The sequence below is a fragment of the Trachymyrmex cornetzi genome, unplaced genomic scaffold (genome assembly GCF_001594075.2).
Source record: "Trachymyrmex cornetzi isolate Tcor2-1 unplaced genomic scaffold, Tcor1.1 scaffold608, whole genome shotgun sequence".
Lineage (NCBI taxonomy): Eukaryota > Metazoa > Arthropoda > Insecta > Hymenoptera > Formicidae > Trachymyrmex > Trachymyrmex cornetzi.
The window spans coordinates 138,456-165,556 of NW_017299924.1; the positions used below are offsets into that span (position 1 = coordinate 138,456).

General features: G+C 36.0%; 1 protein-coding gene across 4 annotated transcripts in view; it reads right to left on the reverse strand.

Moving 5' to 3' along the window:
- Msp300 (Muscle-specific protein 300 kDa) overlaps nucleotides 1–27,101 on the reverse strand; it is a 107,814-nt gene that overhangs the window by 14,203 nt on the left and 66,510 nt on the right. For 3 of the 4 annotated variants that reach the window (XM_018516020.1, XM_018516023.1, XM_018516022.1), the window contains 8 exons: nucleotides 15,993–27,056; nucleotides 14,813–14,920; nucleotides 14,308–14,613; nucleotides 13,839–13,973; nucleotides 6,199–12,326; nucleotides 5,360–6,056; nucleotides 4,949–5,248; nucleotides 3,536–4,492 (listed from right to left, as the gene is read on the reverse strand). In XM_018516020.1, the coding sequence (XP_018371522.1) occupies nucleotides 3,536–4,492; nucleotides 4,949–5,248; nucleotides 5,360–6,056; nucleotides 6,199–12,326; nucleotides 13,839–13,973; nucleotides 14,308–14,613; nucleotides 14,813–14,920; nucleotides 15,993–27,056 (19,695 nt within the window). The remainder of the gene's footprint in view (nucleotides 1–3,535; nucleotides 4,493–4,948; nucleotides 5,249–5,359; nucleotides 6,057–6,198; nucleotides 12,327–13,838; nucleotides 13,974–14,307; nucleotides 14,614–14,812; nucleotides 14,921–15,992; nucleotides 27,057–27,101) is intronic. The other variant, XM_018516021.1, reaches the window with a different exon arrangement.

The window sequence follows — 27,101 nt, forward strand, 5'->3', positions numbered from 1 at the left end:
ATATTTATACATAAACATTTTGCAAATATTAGAAATCAAACAGTTATTGCTTTAAATAAATAAATTTGAGTTTTTATGCAAAAAATAGAACATTAATAAAATTGAAAGATAATTCTTATAAGTACATATTTATGAAAATGATTATCCGTACACTCATTTTTTAAATTAATATTATAGTATTGAATACTTTTTAAGAATTATTAAAGACGCGTTTCAAATCCTCATTCACAGAAAAGAAGGTAATAATTTGTTAAATATATTTTTCCATTAATCATTGATTTTTTTAAGTATACGCTATATACAACGAAAAAGAGGTTGAACTTATTTTTCCACAGATTGAAACCTCGCAGTGTTCTCGTCTATTTTTATCCAACGTTGCTATTTCAATTTTAAGAATTTTGCCTGTATGGACGACTTCGCGTCAGACAATTCAAAGAAAGCGCCGGTTTTACTTAAAACACGCTATAAATAAATTTGCGGCACGAGACTAGCACATTTGGAGACTTACATGAATTCGGTCAGAACATAGTTGAACTAATTTTGTGTCGTGTACTCTAGTTCGTTCACCTCGTGAATTTTCCAAGAAAAGGCACACGCAAGTGCATTATCTTATTATCAAGAGAGAATATTAATTTTTATCAAATACCAAAATCTACACTATCATCTGAAGAAAGAAACTTTAAAAATTTTCTTAAAAAATGTTATTCGATCATACAAGTAATTTATGTGAGGAATTTACGATTGACATTTTACCGTGTTTTATTTGTCTTTACGCATTGACGGCATTGTATGTCAAAGTAGATTAATATTAATTATTGATTAGTCGATGTTGAAAAACATTTTGACGTTTAAAAATTCTGATGAGTCGCGAAGATAAATCGATAGACAGTATACTGGAAGAGGAAATCATAAATATATGTTTGAGCGGCCACAGCGCTCCTATAGACGTACGCTTCTTCACGTGTATAGTTTACATACCGCGTTATCATATAACGTTAATGACTATAATCATTTATATCATCTTTTGTAATTGTTTTTAAAGTGGCGAGTGTCAGTCGTTATTGATATATATATATATATATATATAGCTATATAGTGCACGCTATATTTATTGCATTGCGAGATAGAATTTTCAAATACGCATCATCTAAGATGGTACATTTATTGTGATTTCAAGATTCTAGAGATTATAAAGATTATTCGTGAATCTCATAAAAAATAACATTTAACTCGTTTATATCGCTAGTCAATTGAAATTGATTGTATTTTACAAACAAAAAACATTTCACGTTTACAATTATAATATCGTTTCGCCAATTATAATGCACTTCATTGCATTTTATATACATTCGATATTGATTTATTCTTCGCTCAATGAATCGCGTAAATTCTACTACCTAAAGTTACTTATTTCGATCGATTTCTATCGTGTTTAATATTGCATTTATGTTACACGTGTAATTGTACGATTGATCGTAGACGTATCATGATAGATGTATAATTTCATGTGATTATATGCGAAGAAATAATAACTATACTGTACACTCTTATTTAATATAATCACGTTTATATATCTCGCTCGACCGAACAAGAAATCGCGAGATACATTCTTTGCTTTACATATACTATCTCGTTACAGACGACCTGTTGCTTGTAACGACTTCACGCCTGGCATAATATATGCTGATTTAATACTCATCGATGGATAACGGTGTGTGCATAGACTTGCTTCTTATGTCTCGCCGCGATGCGTAACGGTCTCGTTTGCGGAAAAGAAGAAGAGAGACACGATGGAAATCCGGCGGAAATAAATATTCATAATCCTTATGAAATCATTTTCTCATCTACACATTCATATATTCGCAGAGAGTTAATCGATCGCCCCCGGAAAGAAATATTAATGACGATCTTGAGCGCCGAGAAATCAAGAACTTTTTCCGAGCTATTTTTTATTAAAGCTGTATATCACACGCACTGATAGGTTCTCGTATTTGTAATAAGGTCGACTTCGAATGTTGTAAAGAGTCATACAAAAGAACCTATGCAGTTTACACGACTACAAAATGATTAAGGCCCGGATTCCAACAATGTAATAGTAACTTTTATCTCGGTTTAATTTACTCTTTTTTTTCTAATTTTAAGAATTAGAAAGAGGATAAACATTAATTCTAAGAATTAGAAAAGGATAAACAGTAAGATAAACTGAAATTAAAGTTAATCTTACATTGATGATATCGTGCCTAAGCGGTATGTTATAAAAACGATACAAGGAAATAATTCTTAAGAAGGAATGCCACATATGCCGTAGCAATAAATGATTTTTTTAATGTAAACTTCCGTAGAATAATTAATCGGTGTTTCGTATTTTTTTTATCGACACGTGCAACGCGCGGTGTCGAAAGAATAGTGACGTTTATGTCCCGCACAAATGTACATCCGGTTTCCTTTTGCAGATAACGCATGAATGCGCTTATTTCACGCCGATGGAGCGTTTAAAAAAAAACCTCATCATTCGGTCTATCAAGCATGCGAATCACAGTATCCGCTACGCCACTTTCGGTTTCGTTTTAGATAGAAATGTAGTTAATTTTAACGAATTTATCAACGTTTATATTTGCGATGATTGTCATTGAAAACTTACTAAGTTATCACTAACAAGTGATGTGTGTTTAACTTCAATTCTAACGTCACAATAACTTTCCGTTAAAACGTGAAACTCCGGAAATTCTGTTCCAAATATTCTTCATGCAATCCGGAGCGACTCGGCACGTGACACGCGGAGCGGAAACGCGACCGCACCATTCAAGAAAGCACTCACCGTCCGCGAGCGGGGCGATATTACCTTGAGGCTATTTATTGTGCTTCGTCTTCGTCGTGGAATTCCAGCGTCGGAGAGTCGCGCCGGTTCGAAAAAAATTGCCTCGTTCGATTCGCGTTTATCTCTCGACCGCGGCCGAGCGATAATGCAGATCGAAACGCAATGAAGTATTTCGAAAGATATCGACGAGTTCGCGGATATTCTCAGCAGCGACGTAAACGTGACCACGGATCCCGCGGCACTGATAGGCACCGCGGTAGCGTACGATAACGCGACTCTAAGCCGCGAAAATAAGCGAGAGCGGGAACGTGACGCCTGCGCGCGCTGAGAAACGCGACGTTCTTGTAACACGTGTGTACAATTTGAATCACTGATAAGATCGGCTTGTATTTATAATCGGATTCGTTCGATGTTGTCATAGTACTGCTACGATAACAAGTTTTAACTAATCATTTGTAAGCTACAAGGAAAGTTAGTTGAAAGTTTCGAGATTACGATCTATTTAAATTTTCTTGTCCAACTTAAACATACATTTTCCTAATTAGTATCCATTCGTGGCGAATAACAAATGACATTAATGAACTCGTTGATATTCCATAAAATTACAAGTCACTGATGATTTCATTGCTCAATATTATTATCATCATGAGTAAACTGCATTGCTCTACTTTTGCGTAAACTGATATAACGTAAAGAAAAAAAAAAAAAAAAACTCACCTCGAGGCGCTCCGTGGCCTTCAGCAATCTGTCGTAATCAACGGAGTCTTGGACGGTTAACAGTTCCATCATATAATCCGCTTCTTGAACGGATTGTTGCACCATTTCCAGCTGCCTCTCGAATCGTCGCCATAACTCCAATCTATTCGTCAGCAACGAAAGCAGATGCGCACATCTGGATTCAAGTTCGGTGTGTACATCCTGTGTATTAGACAAGTCTCTTTCTATGCCCACTGGCGACACCGTCACTCTCATGCCGGTTGGTAAATTATGCAGCATCTGTCTTAATGCCATTAGATCTTGCCAGAGGACAGCTAATTCGTTGGCGACAGATTGACAACGATCTACAGCCGCGGCTACCAGGTCGCTTTCTTGTCTTTCGCTACCTTCGCATTGATCTAATATCATAGATAATCTTTTGTGAGCCTTCCTAAAGCGACTTAATCCATGTTGAAGAGTCTGAATCTTTTCTCTGAGTAGCTGTGCCGAATCGAGTTCTTCGCTTATTTGTCCTTCTACGCAACGCGCCGATGATAATAAAATTCCGACTCTTTCGCTCTCCGCCGCTGGTAAAAGACCTAATCTACCTATTTCGTTCTGAATCAAAGAGATTCTTTCGAACAATATAGTGAGTCTCTCGACGTATAAGTCTAGTTCTTCTTCTGTCTTCAGCACTCCATGGAAACTATTGATGGTCATTCGTAACTCATTTAGTTCCTTCTCGAGTAATTTTAGTTTTTCGTTCGACGAGATCTCGTCCGAGGAAATGCTGCGAGTGACATCTTTTTGAATTTCGTTGATCTTATCACTAATCTCATTCCAACGACTCTGCAATTCGTAATGAAACTGTCGCTGCAACATTTCGTCCGACAGAGGTATAATTCGTAGGGCTTGTTCGAAGTAATTGTCCGCTTCGTCACGCATGTTGTTGTGAACCTCATATTGTGCTTTTAATTCCTGCAAGCGTAAAAAGATCGCTACAGGATTTAAGATGTTTAATCACTTGTGTAGTTATATCGGAAATTATAGCCGTATAGAAACAAAACATCGTACGCAGTTCTTTCTTGAAATATGCATTTGAATTGTAGAATCCGGAATACATTACATTATAATTACAGACTAAAATTTTTTTTATAAAAAAATCGATGACGCAACGATGACGATGATGATAAAAATGAAGCTAACATTACGTAATACATAACACTTTCGTTCTCCAATTTTAATCGTACTAAAAATACGGTTCGCGTGAAAGAGAGGACATGTGCTTTCGATGGCACAAGGCCAAATGTGTTGAAAAAATGTGACCTAAATGCATGTACAAATACAGCTCACCGCTAAATATTTGTACTGAATTACTAACAAGTTATAAATATATTTAACAAGTATCTGGACATAGATCGAAAGAACCCTTACCCAGAATTGACGCATAGAACTCCCCGATGGATCATGTAATGTAGCAAGTTCCTTCTCGGCCATTGTTATCCAATGTTCTACGCGATTTGTTAGTACCTCTTGATTGTTCCAACTCTCTCTAAAAGTCAATAGTCTTTTTAGAGAGGATTCGATATTGTCTTGCAGCTTGACGATCACGTCTAGAGCTTCACCATATCGATCTTCAGGATCCTCGATGTCAATAAGATCACGGAGACTACGTGCCACACCGAGTAAGTGAATTAATCGTGCATGATGAGTGGCTACATCCAATGATAGAGACTGAAATGTGACAAATTAATTATTAAAATTAAATACTGGACATTTATACATCACAAATTTGTTAGTATAATTTGTAAGCCTTAATATAATAGTATTAATATAATTACTAACTTGATATAAAGAAATGTATTGATCGTAGTCGGTCGAAGTCACCGTTTGAAGATCAGGAACTCGTTGATGTGCAACTTGGAGCCATCCTCTTTCTTCTTTTACACCCTGCTCGAGTAGCATCCATCGCGACGCCGCCAAAGCCATTTGTTGCGCTCTTGAAGCTGCCTGATCGAGCAGCGCCGTTGCTTTACTATGTAGTTCTTCGTGCAAACCGGAGTGTTTGGCTCTGGTTTCAGGATCTAGATTGCCTTCCAATGATTCGAGAATTGCGCGACAGTGGTTCAGATTGACGAAAAATTTTCTGTGCTTCTGCATCTCTTCCTGGAGATGTTCCAGGCTTACTGCGGATATTGGACTGTCCAACAAATTTTCAGCGATTTCGATAATTTGCGCAAATTCCTGAAGAGTTTGCTCATATTCTTCGGCTAAAGCGAGCAATTGGAGAAGACGTTCTCGTTCGATACATATACCATGTTCGATGATCTTTGTCATCTCATGCGCCGCGTAGATTTCTTCAGGTATAATCTTGCCGGGATGATCGCGCAGTAATTCTCGAACAGCATCGAGAAGACTACTTGTCTTCCACGTATGACAGCGATTGGTATTGTCTAATTTATCGAGTTCCTGTAATTTCCATTGTGTGGAATACTCGCTTTCGATTATGTAATCGAGCTGTTTACGTTGCTCTTCGACTAATCTGTAACAAGAATTTATCACAGAAAAAAAGGAAATTAATGATTAATGATTTTTTGTTTCAGTGAAATATACCTACTAAAAGATACACTACAAAAATTTATTAAATAAATGCTATTTATTAATATTTTTATGTAGTATCTTACCTATATACGTTATTAATGCTATTTAGAAATTCATCCCATCTTGCGAGTTGCCTATTAGCGTGTCTCTCTCCGTCAGTAGTAATATGCTCGATAATTTTCACTTGATGCTCAAGGGCATCTACACATTCTCGTAATTTCTCCCGTTCCTTTTTCGGATAGCTTGGCTCTAATTGCTTCCAAATATCATCGAGCTCACGGACACTTTCTTCTACATTATTCACCTCATCTTTCAATTCAATGAACGTTCTGGTATCCTCATCAGAAGGTCCAGTCGGACATTCTCTGTTTAGGAAGATTCGATATTCGATGGTTTCTAGCCAAGTCGAGATTGTTTCGACAACGGTAACGAGAGTTTCTTCGACAACTATGACATCGTTCTCTTGAACAGCATTTTTTAATTGCGCCAGTTCTCTACGAACATCCGACGAGCGTTCTTCCGCGAGTCTTTCTGTGGTGACTTCTTCTAGATGCGCGATATGTAAGATGTTACCTAAATGACTCGATTCGTTGGTATTCTGTAGATTCTTTACTCGGCCAGTTATTATTTTAGCTGCTTGCATCGTTTGCGTTCCTTGATGTTGCGGTTTAGCGCTATGGCCCAAAGATTCCTTTAAAAGGAAAGCCGCAGATAATGCTTGAGGAGACGATACTTGGATAACGGGTTCTTTCCACAATTGCGATTCTTTCTTTTCATATATTTCTGCTGGTGTTTCAGATATTACCTCGGCATACGTCTTGATTTCCGTTCGCAATGGTTTAATATTTTCTTTATTCAGAATAGGTTGCTCGATTTCTATGGGCGTCAGCGGCTCTTCAGTAGTATCCATTGGTTCGGGCGATAACTGCGTAGATATGAATGGTTTTTGATCCGACGACATTAACAATGGTTCTACCATCGGTCTACTAAGTGCAAATGTTTTTCGCACTGTTGCTACTTCAGGTACTATTGTTTCTGGAATGTAATTCGAATCGATTACAGATGGATCACTCATCGATGCAGGTACTACTTCCAAGGTAGTTGAAATATCCAAAGGTGTTTCTTGAATGCCTTCTTCACGTCGATTCATTTTTTCTATCATAGTTTTTAATGCAGTGTCTTCCAATTTCACATCTGGTTCGATCTGAGATGTTATCTGAGAAGGATATTCGGATGTCGCTTCCTCCAATGTATCATCATTTCCTATCGGAGATTGTCTACTGGTATGCTGTTTGGCAACATCGCAGTAAGACAGTTTCGCGACAATATCTTGAGATTCCATGGATTGTCTAAATGCGGATTCAAGCTCTGACTTGTCCTTGCTCGGTACAGTGATTTCCATGGTTTTATGCTTCCTCTTTCTTTTTTGCCGTTTCGATACCTTATTATCATATTCCGCAATTATATCGTTATTGAAATCTTCGGCAATCGTGGTATCTTGCGAAGTATCGGTCGTTTCTTTGCTAACAGATGCAACACTATCGAGCGTATCACTGGCGGATAGTTCTATAGTCGCATGAACATGGATTTCAAACGACGTATCCGAAGTATTATCTTTTTCTGACATGGAAGATGGCGTAGATTCTTTTGTTTTTGTAATAGTCTCTATTAGTTTTGGACGTTCTACCATCATAGATACTTCAGAAAATTCATGTTTTCTTTCTTTTTCGATGGGAGCATTCATCTGTACGATATTTTCTGGGACCGTTGTAGGAATCTCTGATATTAGCTTATTTGCAATGTCTACTTCTTTTACTTCCTCTACGGATTTCACAATTTCTGGTACTTGTACATCAGGTGCTGCTGGAATTTTTTCTAAATCTATTTTCTCTTTCTTCTTCATCTCTTCTAAGGTAATTGGAACGGACACTTTGCTCAGATCTTCTGTTTCAATTATTCCCGTTTTAAAATCTTCCGTAGATACTTCAACAGTATGAGTGGGAACATATGTTGTCTGTTGAGATACCGAGATTGTCTCAGTTGGTTGTTTCTCTTCTTTTGGTGATGTTTGCGCGCTGATTTCACATACTTCGGGAATATTTTGTACACTTTCTTCAATTTGTGGTATCAATTCTTCTGCCTTTATTTGCACCGAACTGTCAGAAGTTTCAGTTTTCTTTGGACTGATTTCTGATGTCTGTGATTCTTCCTCTATAGTTTGTTTCATATCTTCAATGCTAGTTTGAGCAGATTCTTCGCACACTTGTGTAGGTTCCGGACTAACTATAGTTGGACTTGTTTGCATCATAGTCTCTTTGGTTTGCTCAGGCGATTTTGTTTGCATTTCAGATTCCTGCAACTCCACTTTTCGAGGACTCTCTTCAGGCGTCGTTTGTGTTTCCGTTGTTTCAGCAGGAACTTCTGGCTCTGCGATTGTTTGAGTATCTGTATGCGAAACATCTGGTTGTTCTGGACTAATCGGGGCACTCGTTTGCATATCTCTTTCGAAAGATTCTGGCACTTCAGACGACGTTTGAATAGAAATTTCTTGCACAATAATTTTCTCTGCCACTAGTGGTGGAGTAGTCTGTTGCTCGACTTCTGTTACAGTATTTATTGCTGTTTGAGTTTCAGTCGCTATCATTGGAGATAATTCAACAGGTGAAGTTTGTATTTCCGTGGAGTGAACATCAATTTCAGTCGTCTGTGCTTGAGAATCTTCCGTTTCCACTGAGGCAGGAATGATATCTTCTATTGGACTAGTTTGAATAGCGAACTCTTCCATTGGCGTCGCCGTGGGTGTCATAGTTTGTACACCTGAATCTTCAACTTCCGGTGTTTCTTCTGCGATAGTTTGCGCGCTGAAATCAAGCCTGGGTTCTAAAAATGTTTGCGTTTCCATATGAGTCTCTTCAGTTTTAGCCGTTTGTATTTCTTCTTCCAAAGTGATCGGTACCGGCTCAGGAGAGGTTTGCATGAACGTAGAGAGACTTTCCTCTTCTTTTGGAGTAAGCGAAGTCGATACATCACGCGTTTCTATAGCTGTTTGAATATTCGCGTCATCTAACGTAGTTTCGCGTTTACTTTCTTGTTGCATTGTTTCGACTTTAGTTTCTTTTAATTCATCTTCTGGCTTCGTTGTATCTTCTTTCACTTTCTCCTTTTCTATAATTCGACCATCTTCTTCTATCATGATGTCCTCTTTTGTCTTATCCTTTGCGGTCATTTCTTTTACTTCAGAAATTTCTAAAGGAAGACTATTATCTGTAAACGCCGCATCGTCGCTACTAGTCTTGGGCATATAAGTCAAATCTTCATCTCGAAGTGGTCGAACTTTTTGCTTCTTCTTCTTTTTCCTTTTTTTCTTTATGCCGTCTTCATTTTCCAGCGCGATCGACAATTCATCCATAGTTTTATCGTCCGGTTGATATCCATCGTTCTCTGCCATAATGCTGTCGTCTAAGCTTAGAGAAGATTCGGACTTGATAATATCTGCGACGTCCGGTTGTGGTTGCTCACTAGCATGTTTGGACGAATCATATGATGGAATATTGATCTCCATAGATTCGGCAATTGATGTAGCAATGGAAGTGCTAGAGTCTGTTTCTGCTTGTTTTTCCGAGGATTCTGATTTATCCTTGTGCCGTTTCTTTTTTCTACTTTTATGACTTGCAGTATCCGATTTACTCTTTTCTGGCGATTCGATGTAAACATCGACTTCTTTTTCTGCAGTACTGAATTGTAAGGTTTCTGTTTCTTTTTCAGCAGTGAGAAAGGCGGTGGTCTGCACAATTTTATCGTGTATCACTTCTGTCGTTTCCTTGTCCGCTGGAAGATTAATATCTACATCTTCTTTAACGATGCTATACGGAGCAATTTCGGGCCGTTCTGCCTGAGTTTTGATGGAAACTAATGGTTCCACTTCTTCATCTTCTTTACGCACCGACAGAGATATTTCAACCTTATGAAACATCGGTTTGTATTCTGGTTTGAATGCTTCATCCCTAGAGTTATCTTTTTCCTCATTTATGAACAATTCTGGTGATATTTGCCGTTCTTTTGAAGATATTTCCGCATCTTTCAATTTTGAAGTAGTTTTTTCCGCATTTTTGTCAGACTCAGAAATATCTAACTTACTTGTTAAAGCAATCGATCCGTTTCCTAGCTCCAATTTTTGAAGTGATGTTAAGGTTGTAACTTTTTTGGATGATTCAAGAGAGACCTTACTTTTCGATTCTTCTTTCTCATCATACTCTTTTTCTAATACAACATTCGATATATCGATATTTTTATCTGCTTCTACAGTGCTGCTATCACCATGGTGCGTCTCTACTTCTACCGTGCCATTTTCTAGCTCGATACTGAGTGTTTCGCTCTTTACTGGTGCATCGTCAGACTTACAAGTAGCCTTGGTGACCACTGGTTCATCATCTGTTACGGCCGGCTCTAATGGAGATTTTACAGATTCCGATTGTACCGTTGCAACATCTTCAACAGGAGTCTGCAAAACGGCAAATCGTTCAGCATCGATTAGCGCTTGATTATCGATCGCAAGTGTACTTGTGCCATTTACCTCGATAGGAAAGTGCTTGTATACTTGTTTGTCCATTATTTGCGATTTAATTTCTGTTTGTGCTACATTTTCGTCACTTTGTACAGTAGAAATACCTTCATCAGTTTGAATGCTAGCCAAATTTTCTTCTTGTGTTACGTGCTCTTTCAAAGAAGAGAGCACTGTAGTTTGTGTAGAATCCGTTAATTTTATCGTAGAATCAGCTGTGTCCGTTGTAGAGTCTGCTATTTTTACCGTAGGTTCTTCTAACAACGTAGTTTCCTTTTTGCGATTTTCAGTATCCAATGTTTTGGTTTTCAAGATGTCATCTTCCGCAATTGTTACCGAAGTTTTTTTCTCCTCTGCTTTATCTCGACATACGCTCGTTATATCTTTAGCAAATGGTCCAAAAAATGGTCCTTGCATCGGAGTTTCGGAGATATAAGATCCCATTGATCCCATCTCTGATGTCGCTGCTTCCCGTTGCTCTATTGCCTTTTCCACTGGGAAAATCTTTTGATCTTCACTTTTAACTACGTTGATGCTGATATGCGGTATATCCTGCTCATCTATTTCTACTTCTTCAGGCTCTTCGATTACCTCTTCAGTAGTGGTCTCTTTACCATCTACGATGGTAACTTTTCGGATGATTTTACGCGTTCGCTTGATCACCCGTCTTGTGACTTGTTGCACCACAGCATGAACGCTCGATGTCCTCGTTTGATACTCACCGCCCTCCATCAGTATCTCCTCCTCGACAGGCTGACAGCTGATATCTCCTATCTGACCTTGCGTCACCATGCGCGTGTAACGGGGTTCGGATTCGTACTCCTCCACATTGATACCTTCGACGGGCGCGCTTGTAGTAACTTTGCCGCCATAAATCTGCCTTGTCGTAGTCTCGATGGTACCATCTGGTCTTGTCCTGGTCATGGTGACTTGTTGATCTCTCATCGCAGCTTCTGAGAAAGCTTGCATCATCGTTGGCGCATCTCCGACTGCTGTCGACATTGTGGACACGCGCTGTTGTGTGGTTTGCCTGCTGGTTACTGTAGTACGTCGTAACTTTCTTACGATTATCCTCTTGGTACCATCAGCGTCGACGACTACTTCGGTAGTGATGTCGTCTGGTTCGACCAGAATTGTCTCAAACGACTGTGGTGCAGCGTGGACAATGTTTAGCTCGCTCGTTGCACTATCAGTCTTCTTCGCGTCTTGATACTTCATATCGACAACGATGTCTTCGCTGGACAGAATGCTGGATTGTTCCCGACGCGCTATTTCTTGACTAGAACTAGACGGTACGTATTTGGTCGCTATTTCGATTACATCATGATCACCCGTCGTAGTCTTTAAAACCTTTATAGCTTCTTGCGTTTGAGCACTCTCGCTCGGCAATAAATCTTGTGATGTCTGCGTAGTGAGAGAATGGCACGTGGTTGACGGCGGCATCTGCGTTGTAGACGTCTGTTTTGTAAGTTGTGCTTTTCTTTCGACAACGTCATCGATTAGTAAACTTTGACCTGTCTGTAAGGAAACGTCAGCCAAAGATGGCGGACCGCCTTCTATGGAGGAATGAATTGAGGGTGCTTCATCCAAAGTAGCATTATCTCTCTCTGTCGATTCATCGTCAGCTTGAGCTTCCTCATCACAGATCTCCTACGAGGATAACAATTTTGTTGAAATAATACACTAATATATATTTGCGGCATTATAGTTTAGAGATTTATCGCAAAGGTATTTGTATGTATTTCTGTATATGTTTCGAACTGATGAATACGTTCTTATATTTAAAATTATTGTTAATTATTTTAATTGTGAAAAATAAATGAAATATTAGGTTTATTTTTTTCTTTTTGTTAAACAGATTAAAACAGAAACTGAGACAAGGTAATACTCAAACTGGAATTTATTTAATTAGTAGAGTAGCAATGGATAATAATCGTTTATTTAACACAAATTATTTCTGATAATACTTCTATCTAGTTTTTGTTATAAAAAACTATTTGCAACATGTTATAGCTTGTGATAATTAAATTACATATAACTATATATAAACTGTAACATAGAAAAAAAATTCAGTTGTTTTTTTATAATAATAAATAAAGTTAATATATATTATCACTAGGTATTGACACATTGCAATTAGATGATTTATAATATGAAAATAATATGAATAATATTCAATCATATAAAAATAATATGAATAATATATGCACACATTTTAAAACAGTTTAGTTTAACGGTTTTATCTATCAGTATATCGTATATATACATACTTAGAAATTATTATTTACGCGATATTATTTACATTATTTATGTCGGACTAAATATGATACATAATATCATATTTAACGTACAATAAAAGGAAGAGGGATAGGTATTAATGAGAATTTTCTTTAATTACATGAAATATTACAGCAATGTATTAACATTCCTTGATTACATGCAATGCCTATATTACATCCATCACCTTAAGATAAACGAAAATACATAATAATCACATGATACAAATAATATACAATGAACTAATAAGTAACGTACGGTGCATGATATCTATAGTGAAACGATGTGCATGATGAGAAGCGCATGTGTTTGTAGCAATGACGGTGAAGATAAAGGAAAAAAATATTCTCAAAATAAGTTTTGTACAATTAAACGATTTATATTCGTATAAGCATGCAAAAGTGATATTGTTTTATTAACCTTGACTAGAATGTCTATTGCCGACAGTTGCATTATATTTATTGCCGCTTATTACAAAGCGTTCATTATCATCTATTATAATTGACGTATATTACACGTTGTTTCCGGAATGACTATCCAAATTCAAAGGCACTATTTCAGACTCTTAGATACTCAAGAGACTAAATAGTTTTGATGCAGATTCACGATGTTTACGTGAGAAAACGGGAAACATTCAATTTTACATATGACTATCAATTAATTTTATCTGTTACTTATAATTTTTTATCCGCTCTACAAAGCTTATCAGCTTTGTAATAATCGCAAGTTGCAAGCTTTTTATTTTCTATTCCCAGTATAGCGAAGCTTTGGCAAGTTCCAAAAATTAAAAATTTATTTTTCCAAATTCTTTGTAATATCGCTTTAAGCAACCGAGCCACCATGAAGAGTAGTGATATTTGCGAAAGCCCCCGAAGCGTTGGATACCTGCTGCTTTCGTTGGAGACGGTCAATTACGTCCAAGAGGGCTTCCTTCAACGCTATCGCTAGCGCGCTCACTTCCGGCAAAGATTCGAGTTCTGAGACTTGATGTGCATGACTCGTTAATTCTTCCTGTAAAGCCTGCCCGTTGTGATAAGTAAAAGAATCGGCATTATTTTGCGTGCAATGAGTAACGTATTATACAATTACTTAATCAAATTAACTCTGGACCACATTAAACCGATACTTATATATCTAATATAAAACTACTAATTTATGATTAGAAATAAGGATTAACATTTAACTTTAAAAAAAAAGGAATACGTATCTAATTTAATCATTTTTCAAAGTTTTTAAAATTGTTGAATATAAAATATAAAAGTCCAAAATGGCAGATCTCTAATATAGCGAGCGCAAAAAGTAAAAAAATATCTTCAAATAATCTTCTATTAAAAAAGTTCATATTGAAACAGACCTTGCTGGTATTAATTGAATGTTGCTCATGCAATTTTGATACGACATTTCTTAACCAAGTATCTGTCTCTTCGAGGAATAATTTATAAGTATAAATCTCTTGGCCACGTTTCTCTCGGCTTTCTCGTGCTTGTTCCAGAGCTGTCCTCCCTTGTTCTGCTTGATCGAGAAGGGAAGTGACGCGTGTATGAATTCCCGTTAAAGCTACCAAGAGTTTTTGAGACTCAATATCGGCAGGAATTTCTTGTAATCGCTTTTGAAGTTGCGTAGCATCCTCGTCGTAGGCGCGAAGCTCCATTAATATAGCCTAAAGAAGTTAGAGAGAACTCTTTGAATCGTCTTTTCCGATATATTTTTCTGTATAAGAAAATTAATCTACTAGAATGATAACACGAATTTAATAGAAATTTTTTAATTTTCGTATTTTTTTAACTTGCTTTAATTTTATTAAATTTTTAATGATTATATAGATATACAATTTTTTCTCGTTTATTTAACATTCTTACCATAAGAGATGAAAGCATAGAGTCTATACTATCTCGAGGCAAATAGCTCATCGTTCCTTCAAGATTCGAAAGTCTTGCTTGTAAAGAAGCGAGGCCTTCTTCGACGTCCTAAAACATAAATGGTCATTAGCAATTTTATCGTCAATTACGAGATTTATTACTACTTCAATCATGCCGTGCACACGACGGAATTCAATCAATTTTCACGCTGAATATTAATCCTATTAAATGAAAACTCTTAAAACCTGTAAAAAAAGATGTTATCTGATGTTATAAAATGGCATACTGCAAAATACAATAAAAGCACATTGATGAAAACAACTCCTTCAGTTCTGTTATCTGAAAGATATACGAACGGAAAGATGTACGAACACTCGTTGCTATGTATAAAGAGATAAATCCTCATCATGCAAATTGTCAGTACATTTCGGGATATCTCGTTAAGCAGTCCGAATGCAAAGACCTGTCACGTAAAGTTGCCAGCAACCAAAAGTAAAAAAAATCAGGAACACTGCGTATTAATTTATATTTTCTATGAGCTATTGATTTTCAATTATTCTGCATGAATTATTTCGTTGATATTTGATATTATTGCTCATTTATCAATATATTACAAATTATGTAGATATATATGTATGTATATTGATATCTTAGTAAGCATAATATATAGGCTATTTAAGTAACAATATAATATATACACACAAAAAGCACATATTTATAAGCGGAATAAACATGCAAGTACTACAAACTATATTTTAAAAGGAAAATCATATTATCGCTATTTCATGCGTATGACATATTATACTAATTTCATTTTGTTAAATGAATTCGTATAAAAAATTAAAATGTTTTGTGAGATTAGGACAAGTTTATAACAATAATAATAATTCGATAATAGCGAGTAGGGAGAGCAGCAATAACGATATATTTATGTATGTATGGGTTGTAATTGACGACACAAGAAAATCACACACATTGGATTCAGTATCGAACAAGTAAAAGAAAACGTAGTCGTTTTACAAAATGAGAGACAGAGAGAGCGAAAAACCAGTGGTAGACAATCCAGATAACTAAATACAACACGTATATATACATATAGATGTATATATACATATAGCAGCGGACTTGGTTCAAATTTGACTAGAACAAGACCGAGCACTGGCTGTGACGGTGATCGCACCTGGATCCTGCGTATCCTTTCAGCCTCGCCTTTAGCCGTCTCTCTCTCCACCTCCCCGTTTGGGCTGCACCGTTGCACGGATCCCTCCCTCGTCTCTTTACCTAAATGCAGTTTGGATTGTGGAAGGAGGACAAAGGTCGATGATTTGGTGCAAGTGCTAGGATCATTGGAACTTTGGAAACTATTCGAAGAAGAGACAGGATATTCCCTCGGTGTTATTTCGTTTGCAAGAGATTCCATGCACGATTCAGTCTGCGGATCCTGGGAGGGAGGGGATGATGACAGGAATCTAGGAGATGATGACTGGACTTCGTTTGGCAATGAATTATCCAAAGATAAACTCGAATGTAATGTTGGATCCTCGATCGTGCCGAGTGGTAGATTGTGATCCATTGTCCGCTCGCTCTCGCTCGATAGATAAGTGCTATAGTCGCTCCAGCTACATATGCCACCGGGTAGATCGGCTATCATACGCTCTGTCTGAGGTGTACTCAGAAGAGAACATGAGGTTCCACAAGAATCCCATGACCTACTACCACCGCTACCTCCGCCCGAATTGTCGTCGTCGTGATCTTGGGGACGATCGTCGGAATCACGTTTACTGTCATGTGAAAGACTTTTTTTTGTATGTAAGGCTAAGTTCTCGAAATGATCACGTTCGGCTTCGTGATAGGGTCGTTTGTCAGGCCAAAAACCATCATCAATGGACAGGAACCATGAATTAGTTGTACACGAATCAATTGTAGATTGTTCCTGCAGGAAGGATGTTGATGGAACGTGCTTTCGTCGATCGGGATTCAGAACTAAGATCTCATCCGCTATATAGAACTGGACTTTAGATTTGGATGGTTCAACTGAAATATCAGAATTTTCTTGTTCGGTACTTGCAATACACTTCAATTTATCCTCGTCTTCGAAGGAGTGTTGCACAGTTGAAGATAATTTATCTGACGGTAGAGAATGTTTTATAACTGTATTTACCGAGTCACATGGTAACTCCTTTTGCATGCAAACATAATTAACTGGAGTTTCTGTTTCGATTTCATCATTTGTTTTATCTGATATCAATACCGATTCTATTTTGGTACTATCATTGTTAATTGTAGTATCATGTAGTTTCAAAATATTGTCAGACTTAGATTCTTCTGTTTGAGGCAAGTCAATTTCAGTTTTTTCTGTCAAAATATCAGCGGGTACCTCTTCGGTTTCAAGAACATTTTCTTTTAATTCTTTAATGTCTTCTTGCTTAATTGTTTCCGTGGCAATAGAGAAATGGTCTTTGTTAGTTACATTTTTTGGAGATTGTAAAATTTCAGCTAATTCATCGTTTAATATTTGATCTTTGATATTTTCTTTCTTAGTTTGCCTAATGTCGCATACTTCTATGTCTTTAGATAAATTTACTTCAGTGTTTTCTACCATGGATAGAGTTTCGATTTCCTTAGGCTCAGTTGTAAATGTAGTTGTAAAATTTTGAGACTTAGTTTTATCATTTTGTTGTCGTTTTTCTTTTTTCGATTTGGATTTGCTTTTAGCTTTTTGTTTGTCTTTTAGCGAAGTTATATGTGGAAGTGAGGTTTCATTTACAGTTTCGAATTTCTCCAAAGGCTTCTCAATTTCTTCTCCTTGTACAGATCGTATCTCAATTATTGATTCATCGTCTATTTTATCTTTTGATGATTTGATTTCTTTTATTTTAATATTTTCAATAGTATTTATATCTTCAGATGAATCAATAAATTTGCTCTGGGCAATTTTTACTTTTTTCTTCTGTTTACGTTTTTCTACTTTTGTGAATTTAGGAATTTCTTTTTCTTCCGTAATATTTTTTTCTATTTTTTCTAAGTGAGATTCTGTACATATCTCTGCACTTTTCGATTCGTCAACTATCATTTTCTGTTTAATACTTTCTTTTTCTGTAGTTTCCTTTTCTGTAGGAATCATAACTTGTTTAATATTTTCTTGTTTTTTAATTTTTTCTGCTAGAATTTCTTCATTTTCTGGATACATAAGTATATTACATGTCATATCTATAGTAACTTCTTCAAGTTTTAATTCATCTAATTTTGGTTCTTCTGGCAATTCTGTTTTCTTTTCTAAATCTTTAGCTATAGCTGTCTTGTTGTTTATATCAAAAGTACTTTCACTCAGTTGCTCAATTACAAATTTTCCCTTTTTATTTTTCTTCTTTTTAGACTTCGTAATATTGTCTTGATCTATAATCGGAAGTGCTGTTATATCCTTGCATTTATTCTCTTGCGCATGCTCTGTATCTTTAATTAACTCTATTTCTTTTATTGATTGATCTTCAATATTTTCTGATTGGATCTTATTATGTCCTGTTTTGTTCTCATTTGCAGATTTATCTTCTCTCGGTTTTTCGATATGTTTTAATTCTTTGTGTTCATTAACTTCAGATTGCTGTTTCATATAATCTTTACCAGCTTTATTCTTTGACTTAGTCTTTTTACCTTTAAGTGTTGCGCTTGGTTCGGATTTTGTTTCTTGAATAATTTTATTCTCAACATGACTTTTATTTTCTGCAAATTGCATTTTGTTTTCATTCGAGTCATTTTTCTGCTTATCTTTATCTGTGCTTTTAGATGATTTGACATTTTCTTTTTTCATAATCTTTGTCAATTCGTCGTTTTCATCAACTGTTCTCTGTTCATTTTCAGTTTTTTCCACAGATTGCTTAATTTCATTTTCAATCTCTTGTTTAGCTTTAATATCTTCACTATTCTCAGATTTTATATCTAATGTTTTTATTTCTTTGTTTGCGTATCTTTTATCTTGCCTAGCATTTCGTGAGCGCGATCTAGAACGTCTAGAGCGTAACTCCTTCCGATTAACAAATTCTATAAAACCTTGTTCGTCTACCTGAACTAAATTCTCTATAGGTTCTTGTTTAGGAGCCTCCTCCACATAAATCTGGACCTGCAACGGAGGTTCTATATTTTGTTCTGGTTTAGAAAGACTTTGTTCGAGATTAATAATATCATTAACTTCCGGTGATTCTATGGATTTTTTACCAACTATTGCAGCCCATGTATTTTCTGGTTTTACATATGTTTCATTATCTTTCGTATTGATTGAATCAACAGAGATAGTTGAAACAGCCATAGCTGTTTCTTTTTCCATTTCTTCTACCCAAGGAATTGATTCTTCTTGGGAACTGAGGTTTGTAACAACTGTTTGATAATCAGGAGGCTGTACTACCATTTCATCTTGTTTGTTATCCTGTTCTAATGGACTTTGTAATTTCTCTGCAATAAAATCTTCGTGCATTTCATTTGAAATAGGTGTTTTTACATTGATCGCCGAATGATCCGTCTTTAATGGAATAGGTTTAGCTGAGTACGTTTCTTCTTGAGAAATCTGAGGAGAAGTTCTTCGGGAGGAGGCTGTAACTTGCGCGTAAGATTTATTACCTTCTTTAAGCTGTTTCAACAGTTCTGTGGATTTCTCCTCGATTGGTTTGATTTCATCCACCACTGTTGCCATTAATTCTTCGATGACATTTTTGCTTATTTGCTGATTTTCTAATGAAGATAAGTGCGTTGTGAGTGTTTCTTCTTTTGATGAAATTTCGCATGAATCATACTCAGTCGGCGCTTGTGGTTGTTTTACAACATTTGTGACATTATCATTTGTATCTTGAGTAATAGCGGATGTTTGAGTGTTTAAAAAGTCATCTTTCGAAGCAACAGTTGTCTCTGTTGTACCTTTTTTACCAACAATTGCTGCCCATGATTTAGCATTCGGATTTAATCGACTGTCATATTTAGGCATGTCATCCTTCGACTCTTGTTGGCTTTCCACAATTGATGATGCTTCAAATACATCTGATTCTGCCGCTTTAGAGAGAACAATACTGTCATCTTTATTTAAGTTACCCTCACATTTCACCAATACTGATTTCTCTTTAAGAATAACTTCAGGTTTCTGGTTTTGTCTTTTGGATTTTTTGGATTTCGACTTACGTTCTTCACGTTTCTCACACTCTTCTTTATCTTTGTGCGATTCAACCTGTTGTTTGTCTACTATCAAAGATTTCTCTGCTTCTTTTGTTTTACAATTACTTTTATTTTCCAGTTTATGTTCTTCTAAATTACTTTGTAACGATAAATCGTCTTTAATGACGTCTATTTTAATGTCGTCACTCTGCTTGTTTGCAATTTTGGTCTTCGCTTGATCTTTAGCTTTTGTGACTTTAATATGTTTTAACTCTTTCTTTTTCCTTGGTTGATTTTTTGTTTTATCGCTTTGTTTTTCGTTCATAACCGTTTCATTTTTAATATCTTTTATGCTAGTATGATATTCATCTTTTACAGCAATTTCTGTTAGGGATGTACCATTTAAAATTTCAGTTTTTTGTTCTTTGGTCTCAATGTCTTCTTCATGTTTCTCAATTACATTTTTCTCTTTAATTTCTTCTGGTTTTTCAATTATTGTTTCTTTTTCAATTTTTTTTTGTTGCTCTTCAATAATTGGTTCTTTCTGCTCTACCGTGTCTTCTTGTTTTTCAATTATTGATTTTTTCTTTTTTATTTCTTTTTCTTCAATTTGTTGTTTAGTTTTTGCTTCTTTTATTTCAATGTTTTCTTCCCTTTTTTTAATTTGGCTATCTTTTATTGTTTCCAACTCATCAAAATCATCATCAATTATTATTTCTTCCTCAAGAAGAGCCATCCAAGCATCATCAGATTCTAAATGTACAGACGATACCTTTGCCGGTTTTTCTTTAATTGCTTGATCGGTTTCAATATTATTTTTTATATCAGTTTTGTTTTCTTGAATATTTGTATCTATTATTGTTTCTGCATCTGTCAACTGATTATTACTGGTTTTTTCGGTGGATGGTTCAACGGAGACATTTAATTCTGTAACTGATTGTGGTATTAAATCATTAGTAATACTAATTAAATCTTTTACATTATTATTAAATAGCGTATTATTAGCAGATGTGCTAACTAAAGTTACAGTTGGTTCTCGAATTTCTTCAATTGATTCTATGCACGATGAAATTTCTACAATTTCAGAAATATTTTCGGATAATTGTTTTTCTTGTATCTGTACTTTATTTGTTCGATCTTGGTTTTCAACACCTATCAATTTTGTATCTACCCTTTCATTAATTATATTTTCTTCCGAATTAAATGTATCGTCAAAATCGTCCTCAATCATCATTGGTTCATCCAAAATACTCATCCAAGAATCATCTGAAACTAAATGTACAGATTGTTGCAAATCTTTCGATTTTTTATCTTTGTCTTCACTATCACTTGTTTCGATTGCTTCAAGTTTCTCTACAATCGCAATTGTATCCTTTGTAAAGTCAGACACTACATTTACAGCTTCCTTTTCGTCAACAATTTGTTTCTCTTTTTCTATTGCAGTTTTTATAGATACTTCAGAGTCATCAGAAGAAATAGATACGGATTTTTCAGGCATGAATTTCATTTTAATCCATTGCGACTCAAATTCATAAAAACTGGTGATCGGATATTTTGGCGCTTCTACGATAAGAGCATGTCTTCTATAATTGCTTTCCTTCATTTCTTGGTTCGATAATTTAACATCGATTGGTTTCATCACCGAGTCTTGTACGATTTTTTCTATGCTTTCTGGTCTTGTATAAACTGTAACAGCAGGTTGTACTTTTTTTACTGTTTTAACAACTTTAAAATAACGATGAAAATTACTTTCTGCATGATTGTAAGCATGGCGGTCCATCACATAAGGTTTAATAAGATCTAATAAATGTTCAGGTACTATTTTTTTCTTTATTTTCGAACTTTCAGGTATTTCTTTACTCTTTATTTTTCTGATTGTGTGTTCACTTTCGTCTTCCATCGCTAATCCTGTTTTTTTATCTACCTTTTCCTGAATATTATTAGCTATTGTATTAGCAACATTGACTTCATTTTCATTTATACATTTATCGTTCTCAATTAAAATATTTGAATCAGCTTGACTAGTTTCATCACTTAATATAATATGATTATTTTTAACTGAATTATCAATATTTTGGCCTTCTGTAATATTGTCATTTTGTAAAATAGTGTCAATAGCAATATTTCCTAATGTCATTGTTATAACAGTATTCTCCTTTTTATTATAATTCTCTCGTTTTTCTTCAGGAACTTCTACTTTTAATTGATTTCCCAATCTTTCTATATCCTTTAATTGAGTAATAACTTCTCCTTTCTTCTCTTCGGGTGGAGTCATTGGTGGGGACATATCGCGACTTTCTGAAGTGCTCGAACAAACCCTTCTCCTATCTTGCACGCTACCGAATAGGGCCATTTCGTCGGATATCACATTGTTCTCGGTGGAAATCGCGGAAGTTAAACCTACTTTTTGAGAAATCGCTGCCTGATCCGATTGCATACTAACGAGAGAATCATTTGGTACCCTAGCATAAGTAGTAGTAAGACTAGCCTCTACAGTTTCAGGACGCAAAGTGATTAACTCGGTAGCTTTGGAACCTACAATTTTGGGAAAGGGTATGTTTTCTATTATTTCTACCGATTTAACGCTCTTGACATCGGGTGGCTTGACCTTTACCGATCCTGGAACGCTGGTGATAGTCGTTACGGTAGTAATCATTTTCTCTATAATCAAAGCCTTCCCTGTCGAAGACGGTTGTTCGGATTCTAAGTTATTATGTGTTTTATCTGTGTGTTTTTTATATACTTGAGCTTTGTCGACCGAATCACTTGAAATTTTAGAATCAAATTCAGTTTCAGTTTCATTCTTTTTCGATGATTCTTGCGTCTTTTCATTATCAACATTATCAATTTTTGCAAAAGATAGATTTGTAAATTTTGGGATTTCTTCTTTCTTCGTTGAATCATCCTTGAAAACGATTTCCTCTTGGAACTTATCGTAAAAAGACTGTTTCGTTTGTTCAGCTGTATGCTTAGGAGACAGGCGTTCTTTTCCCTTCGTACGTTTTGACATTTTTTCCTTGGGTGTAACGTCTTTCGATTTTTTAATATCCTCTGTTAATAGAGAATTCTTATCGTTTATATCGGTCTTAACGTCTTCGTTTTCAATAATTGTTTCTTTATGGTGATCAAGTTTCCCATTTTTAATATTCCGATATTTTTCTTCCATATCCGAAACGGTATTACTTATTTCTGAAGAAACTTCAGATTCTTTAGGGAGTGTTTCTGTAGTAGAAATAATTTCGACATTCTTAGTTATTGTAGTAGGTTTAGCCAAATCCGTCTCAGGTACTGTTGTAGATTTTTCAGTTGATTTATTAACTTGGCCGAGTACTATATCTTCTTCCTTGTCTATTTTAACGCCGTGGTTATTTTCAGCGTCTGTTTTTGATTGAACAAGACAGCTGTTATTAAGCATTGATACATGTTGCTCAGCCAAATTTGTTTTTTCCGAAAATTGCTCTTGGATAATAGTTTCTTTTGAAGATGCAATTACAAATTCGATATTAAGTTCATCTTTCTTTTTATCAGTTTTATCAGTTTTATTTTCGACATGTTGTGGTATTTCAGTACGATTTTCTTTTCTTTTATCTTGAACATTAGACTTTGTTTTTTCGGATTTTTTCTGTTTCGTTGTTTTTATCTGACATTTCTCTACTTCTGGTTTTTTAGTTTTTTCAATTATTTTTATATTATTATTAATTGCTTCTTTTTCATCCAGCGTATCAATCTCTAAATTTTCTATCGTGAAACTTTCAACTTCTAATTTAGCATTGGTTTGATGCTCTGTTTCTTTGCTTTCTTTAACTCCAGCTGAATCATATGTTTTATCATTTTTATCAATTTGTACAATTTCCTGTGCTGTTTGTTGAACTGTTTCAGGCAATAAGATTTCTGTTGAAGTTTCCTGAACTACTGCTGCTTCTGCCATTTTAGCTTCATCGATCATTTGTTCTGATTTTGGAACAACGTCATATTTTTCTCTATCGTTTACATTTATTTTAATTTCATCCAAAACTTTGCTTGTTGAAATTACAGATGACGGATCAATTATGGCCTCAGATTTTATTTTATTTTTAGAGGCTTTGTCTTTCTTTCGAGGATTGGTTTTACTTTTTTTGCTTTCGTTTACATCGCTAGTAATTTTTGTAATATTAAGCGTCTTTGATTCGGAATCTTTTATTTCATTATCAGTTAGTGGTTTAATCGATTTCAAAGATTTGTCCTCAATTATTTCTTTAGTACTGATTTCAAGCTTTTCTTGATTTATGTTACTATCTTCAGCTTCCAGTTTCACCTCTTTAGACTTTGTCTTATTCTTTTCTTTTTTTGAAGTATCTTTATGTTTTTTTGTATTTTCAATTTTTGTAGACGTATTTGTTTTTCCATTTGTACCTTCCAATTCAATTTTTTGAGTAACTAATAATTTTACATTTTTTGTTACATTATTTTCATCGACTATATTTATTTTATCCTTTTTGTTATTACTTAGAACATCCGATTGATACTGCATTTTATTTTCTGAAGACTCTCCGTTTTGTTCTTTGGTTTTTGTATCTTTATTAATTTTGTTCTTACATTTCGTTACATTGTCGGGTTTGTTAGAATTAATGTGACTATTGTTGTCGATTTGCAATTCTTTCGACATTTCCTTGGTAATATCTTTTTGAACCTTCTCTTCATTTTTGGAATCTGAAACTGCATCCTTCGTATCTTTTTTATCGTCCACGTCATCTTTTAAAATATTTTTATCGCTTGCTTTGATTTTACTTGGCAACATGGCGTGTTCCATAGATATAGTTTCTTTTGTTCTTGTTGCTTCTTTAGATTTTTTTGATTTTCTGGACTTTTCACCAGATTTGTTTTGTTTTTTATTAGTTTCATCGTTATGTTTTTCTATTGTCTCATTAACAGAATCTCGAGATTTGATTTCCTTATTCTGCTCTTTAATCTTGTCTTTCTGAGATCTTATTTTTTGTTTATCCATATCCTCAATCTCTTTAAGGGCTTTGTCAATTTCATCTCCTACTGATTTATCTATTTTCTTCTTCTTTTGTTTTCGTTTCTTTTCTTGCGATGGATTTGTATCTAAATCGACTGCTAGCTGTTCTAGCTGCACTGGTTTTTTCTCTTTTTGCATTGGGCTATCGCTGATTTTATCGAGAAACGATTTATCTTGCGTTTCCAATTGCTTTAGCGGAGTTAATTTTTCGTTCTTTTGTTTCTCCTTTGATTTATCGATAGGCTTTCGAGATTTTTTCTCATCCGTTTGTTTAATTTTGTCGTTCGAGTGCTGATGCCTCTTCCTGACCTCCCGTTTCTTCATCGTGTCCCAATCGTTTTCTTTAGATTGTTTAGATTGCTCATCAGATGTAACCGCGAATGATGGCGACTCTTGTTTGAATTTCGGTTCCTGCAATGGTGACAATTCGCGAGATGGTAACTCGAGTGATTCTTTTGGCGAATCAGAACGTTCTTTACTTTGATAATTCGCGGCTACCGATTCACTAACGATGCGTGTCGAAGTAACACGTGGACCGAGTCCATGCGAAAGTATTTGCGCGTACGAAAAGGTTTGCCCTTTGGTTTCCATATTATTCAATGATGACGTATTCCTTCCTTCTGTTTTATTCGTTGTGGAAGTTTCCACATTTGAGACATTTACAGATTTTTGCTGTTCAGGCTTATCGATAGGTTCAGTCACACTCACGTCTTTAGGAACTTCAGATTGTCTAACTATTGGCACCTCAACAGGCTTTTCCGTCACTATCGCAGTTGTATGTCTCATATCATTAATGGGTTGCTGCATCGGAGTCTGCTGATAAATGTCCGATGCCGAAAGATAGGCGGTTGGCGTAACGTAATGTTCTGGCGCGTAAGCTAAGGAACTGTTATCATAAGGATTCAAGCTTATTTGATCGAGTTGCTGTACTTGCTGATGATGACCAGACGGCGCGTAAACGTACGAACTTACTGGATACGTTCCGAGATGAGACCCGATGAAACCTACCAATTCCGGCATCGTCTCCGGTATCATATAATCATAGATCTCCGTCGGTTGCTGTTGTCTTGGCACATTCTCGTAAGATTTCACATGTTGCAGTACATTGTAATCTTGCAAAGACTCATCAGTCCAATTAGTCGGTTCAGATTCGGTGTAATTTTGATCCTCTGCTTTCTCCGTTTCAGGTTGACAATAAGTCTCTGCGATTTGCATGTTTTCCGCCTGTATTTCTTGCGTCGGTACAATTTGCTCTGTGACTTGTTGAGACTTTTTAGCGTTTGCGATATCTTGTTCCGTGACTTCTTCCACGCGAGGAACTTCCATTCGACCCCGTCGAGATTCTTCGGATAAAGAAACCATTTTTTGTCTAGGTGGTTGCGTAGGAGCAGTAACCTGCGTTGTCTGTATACATCCACGAAGGATGTCAGCATAGGAAGTAGAACCGGGAACCCACATGGGACTGGGTGAACGTCCTCTTCGTTCCTCACATGGTGCTAGAGAGTTCTTTGCGGGCTCCGTTTGCGTTTCTTCCCTAGAATTCGCGCCAGGTCCAAGATTATCACATCTGTCGATTTCTCCTTCTCGATCCGCTATTATTTTGGGGTCTTTCACTTTGGATGAGTTTGTTTTGCGTGTAGGCGATCGTCCTCGACGTGGCATGAATGATTCGACTTCAGGTACAGCTTGCTGACATTCTTCCGCATCGATTGTGCTTCGATCATCTGTTGTTGGCACGTGTGTTTCGGTTTGTAATTGCGATTTTGATTTATTTATGTTCGTGTCATTTTTATGAATTTGCATCTTTGAGATTTGTGCCTCGTCCAACGAAAGAGGATGTTCCATAGTCAACTTTTGAGCTTGCATAACCGCGGGTCGTAATACTTGTGCGGTCATGGTAGGAGGAGTGACTTCTCGTTGGTGTCTATATGGGCTACAGTTTCTCGAGCTTGGACTATTGGTACGTCCTGCTGCAATATCGGCATACGAGGCTTGGCCTATGAACCGGTACTCGTTGGTAGGTACGTAGTATGGATCCACCTCGTGTATCTGATCTACCAGTGTCTTGCTGCGTTGCTTCCAATCCTCCATCCGTTGTTGCAGGCTCTGCTTTATCCACCGCGGAAGGTCAGCCAAGGCACAGCAATGGAATAC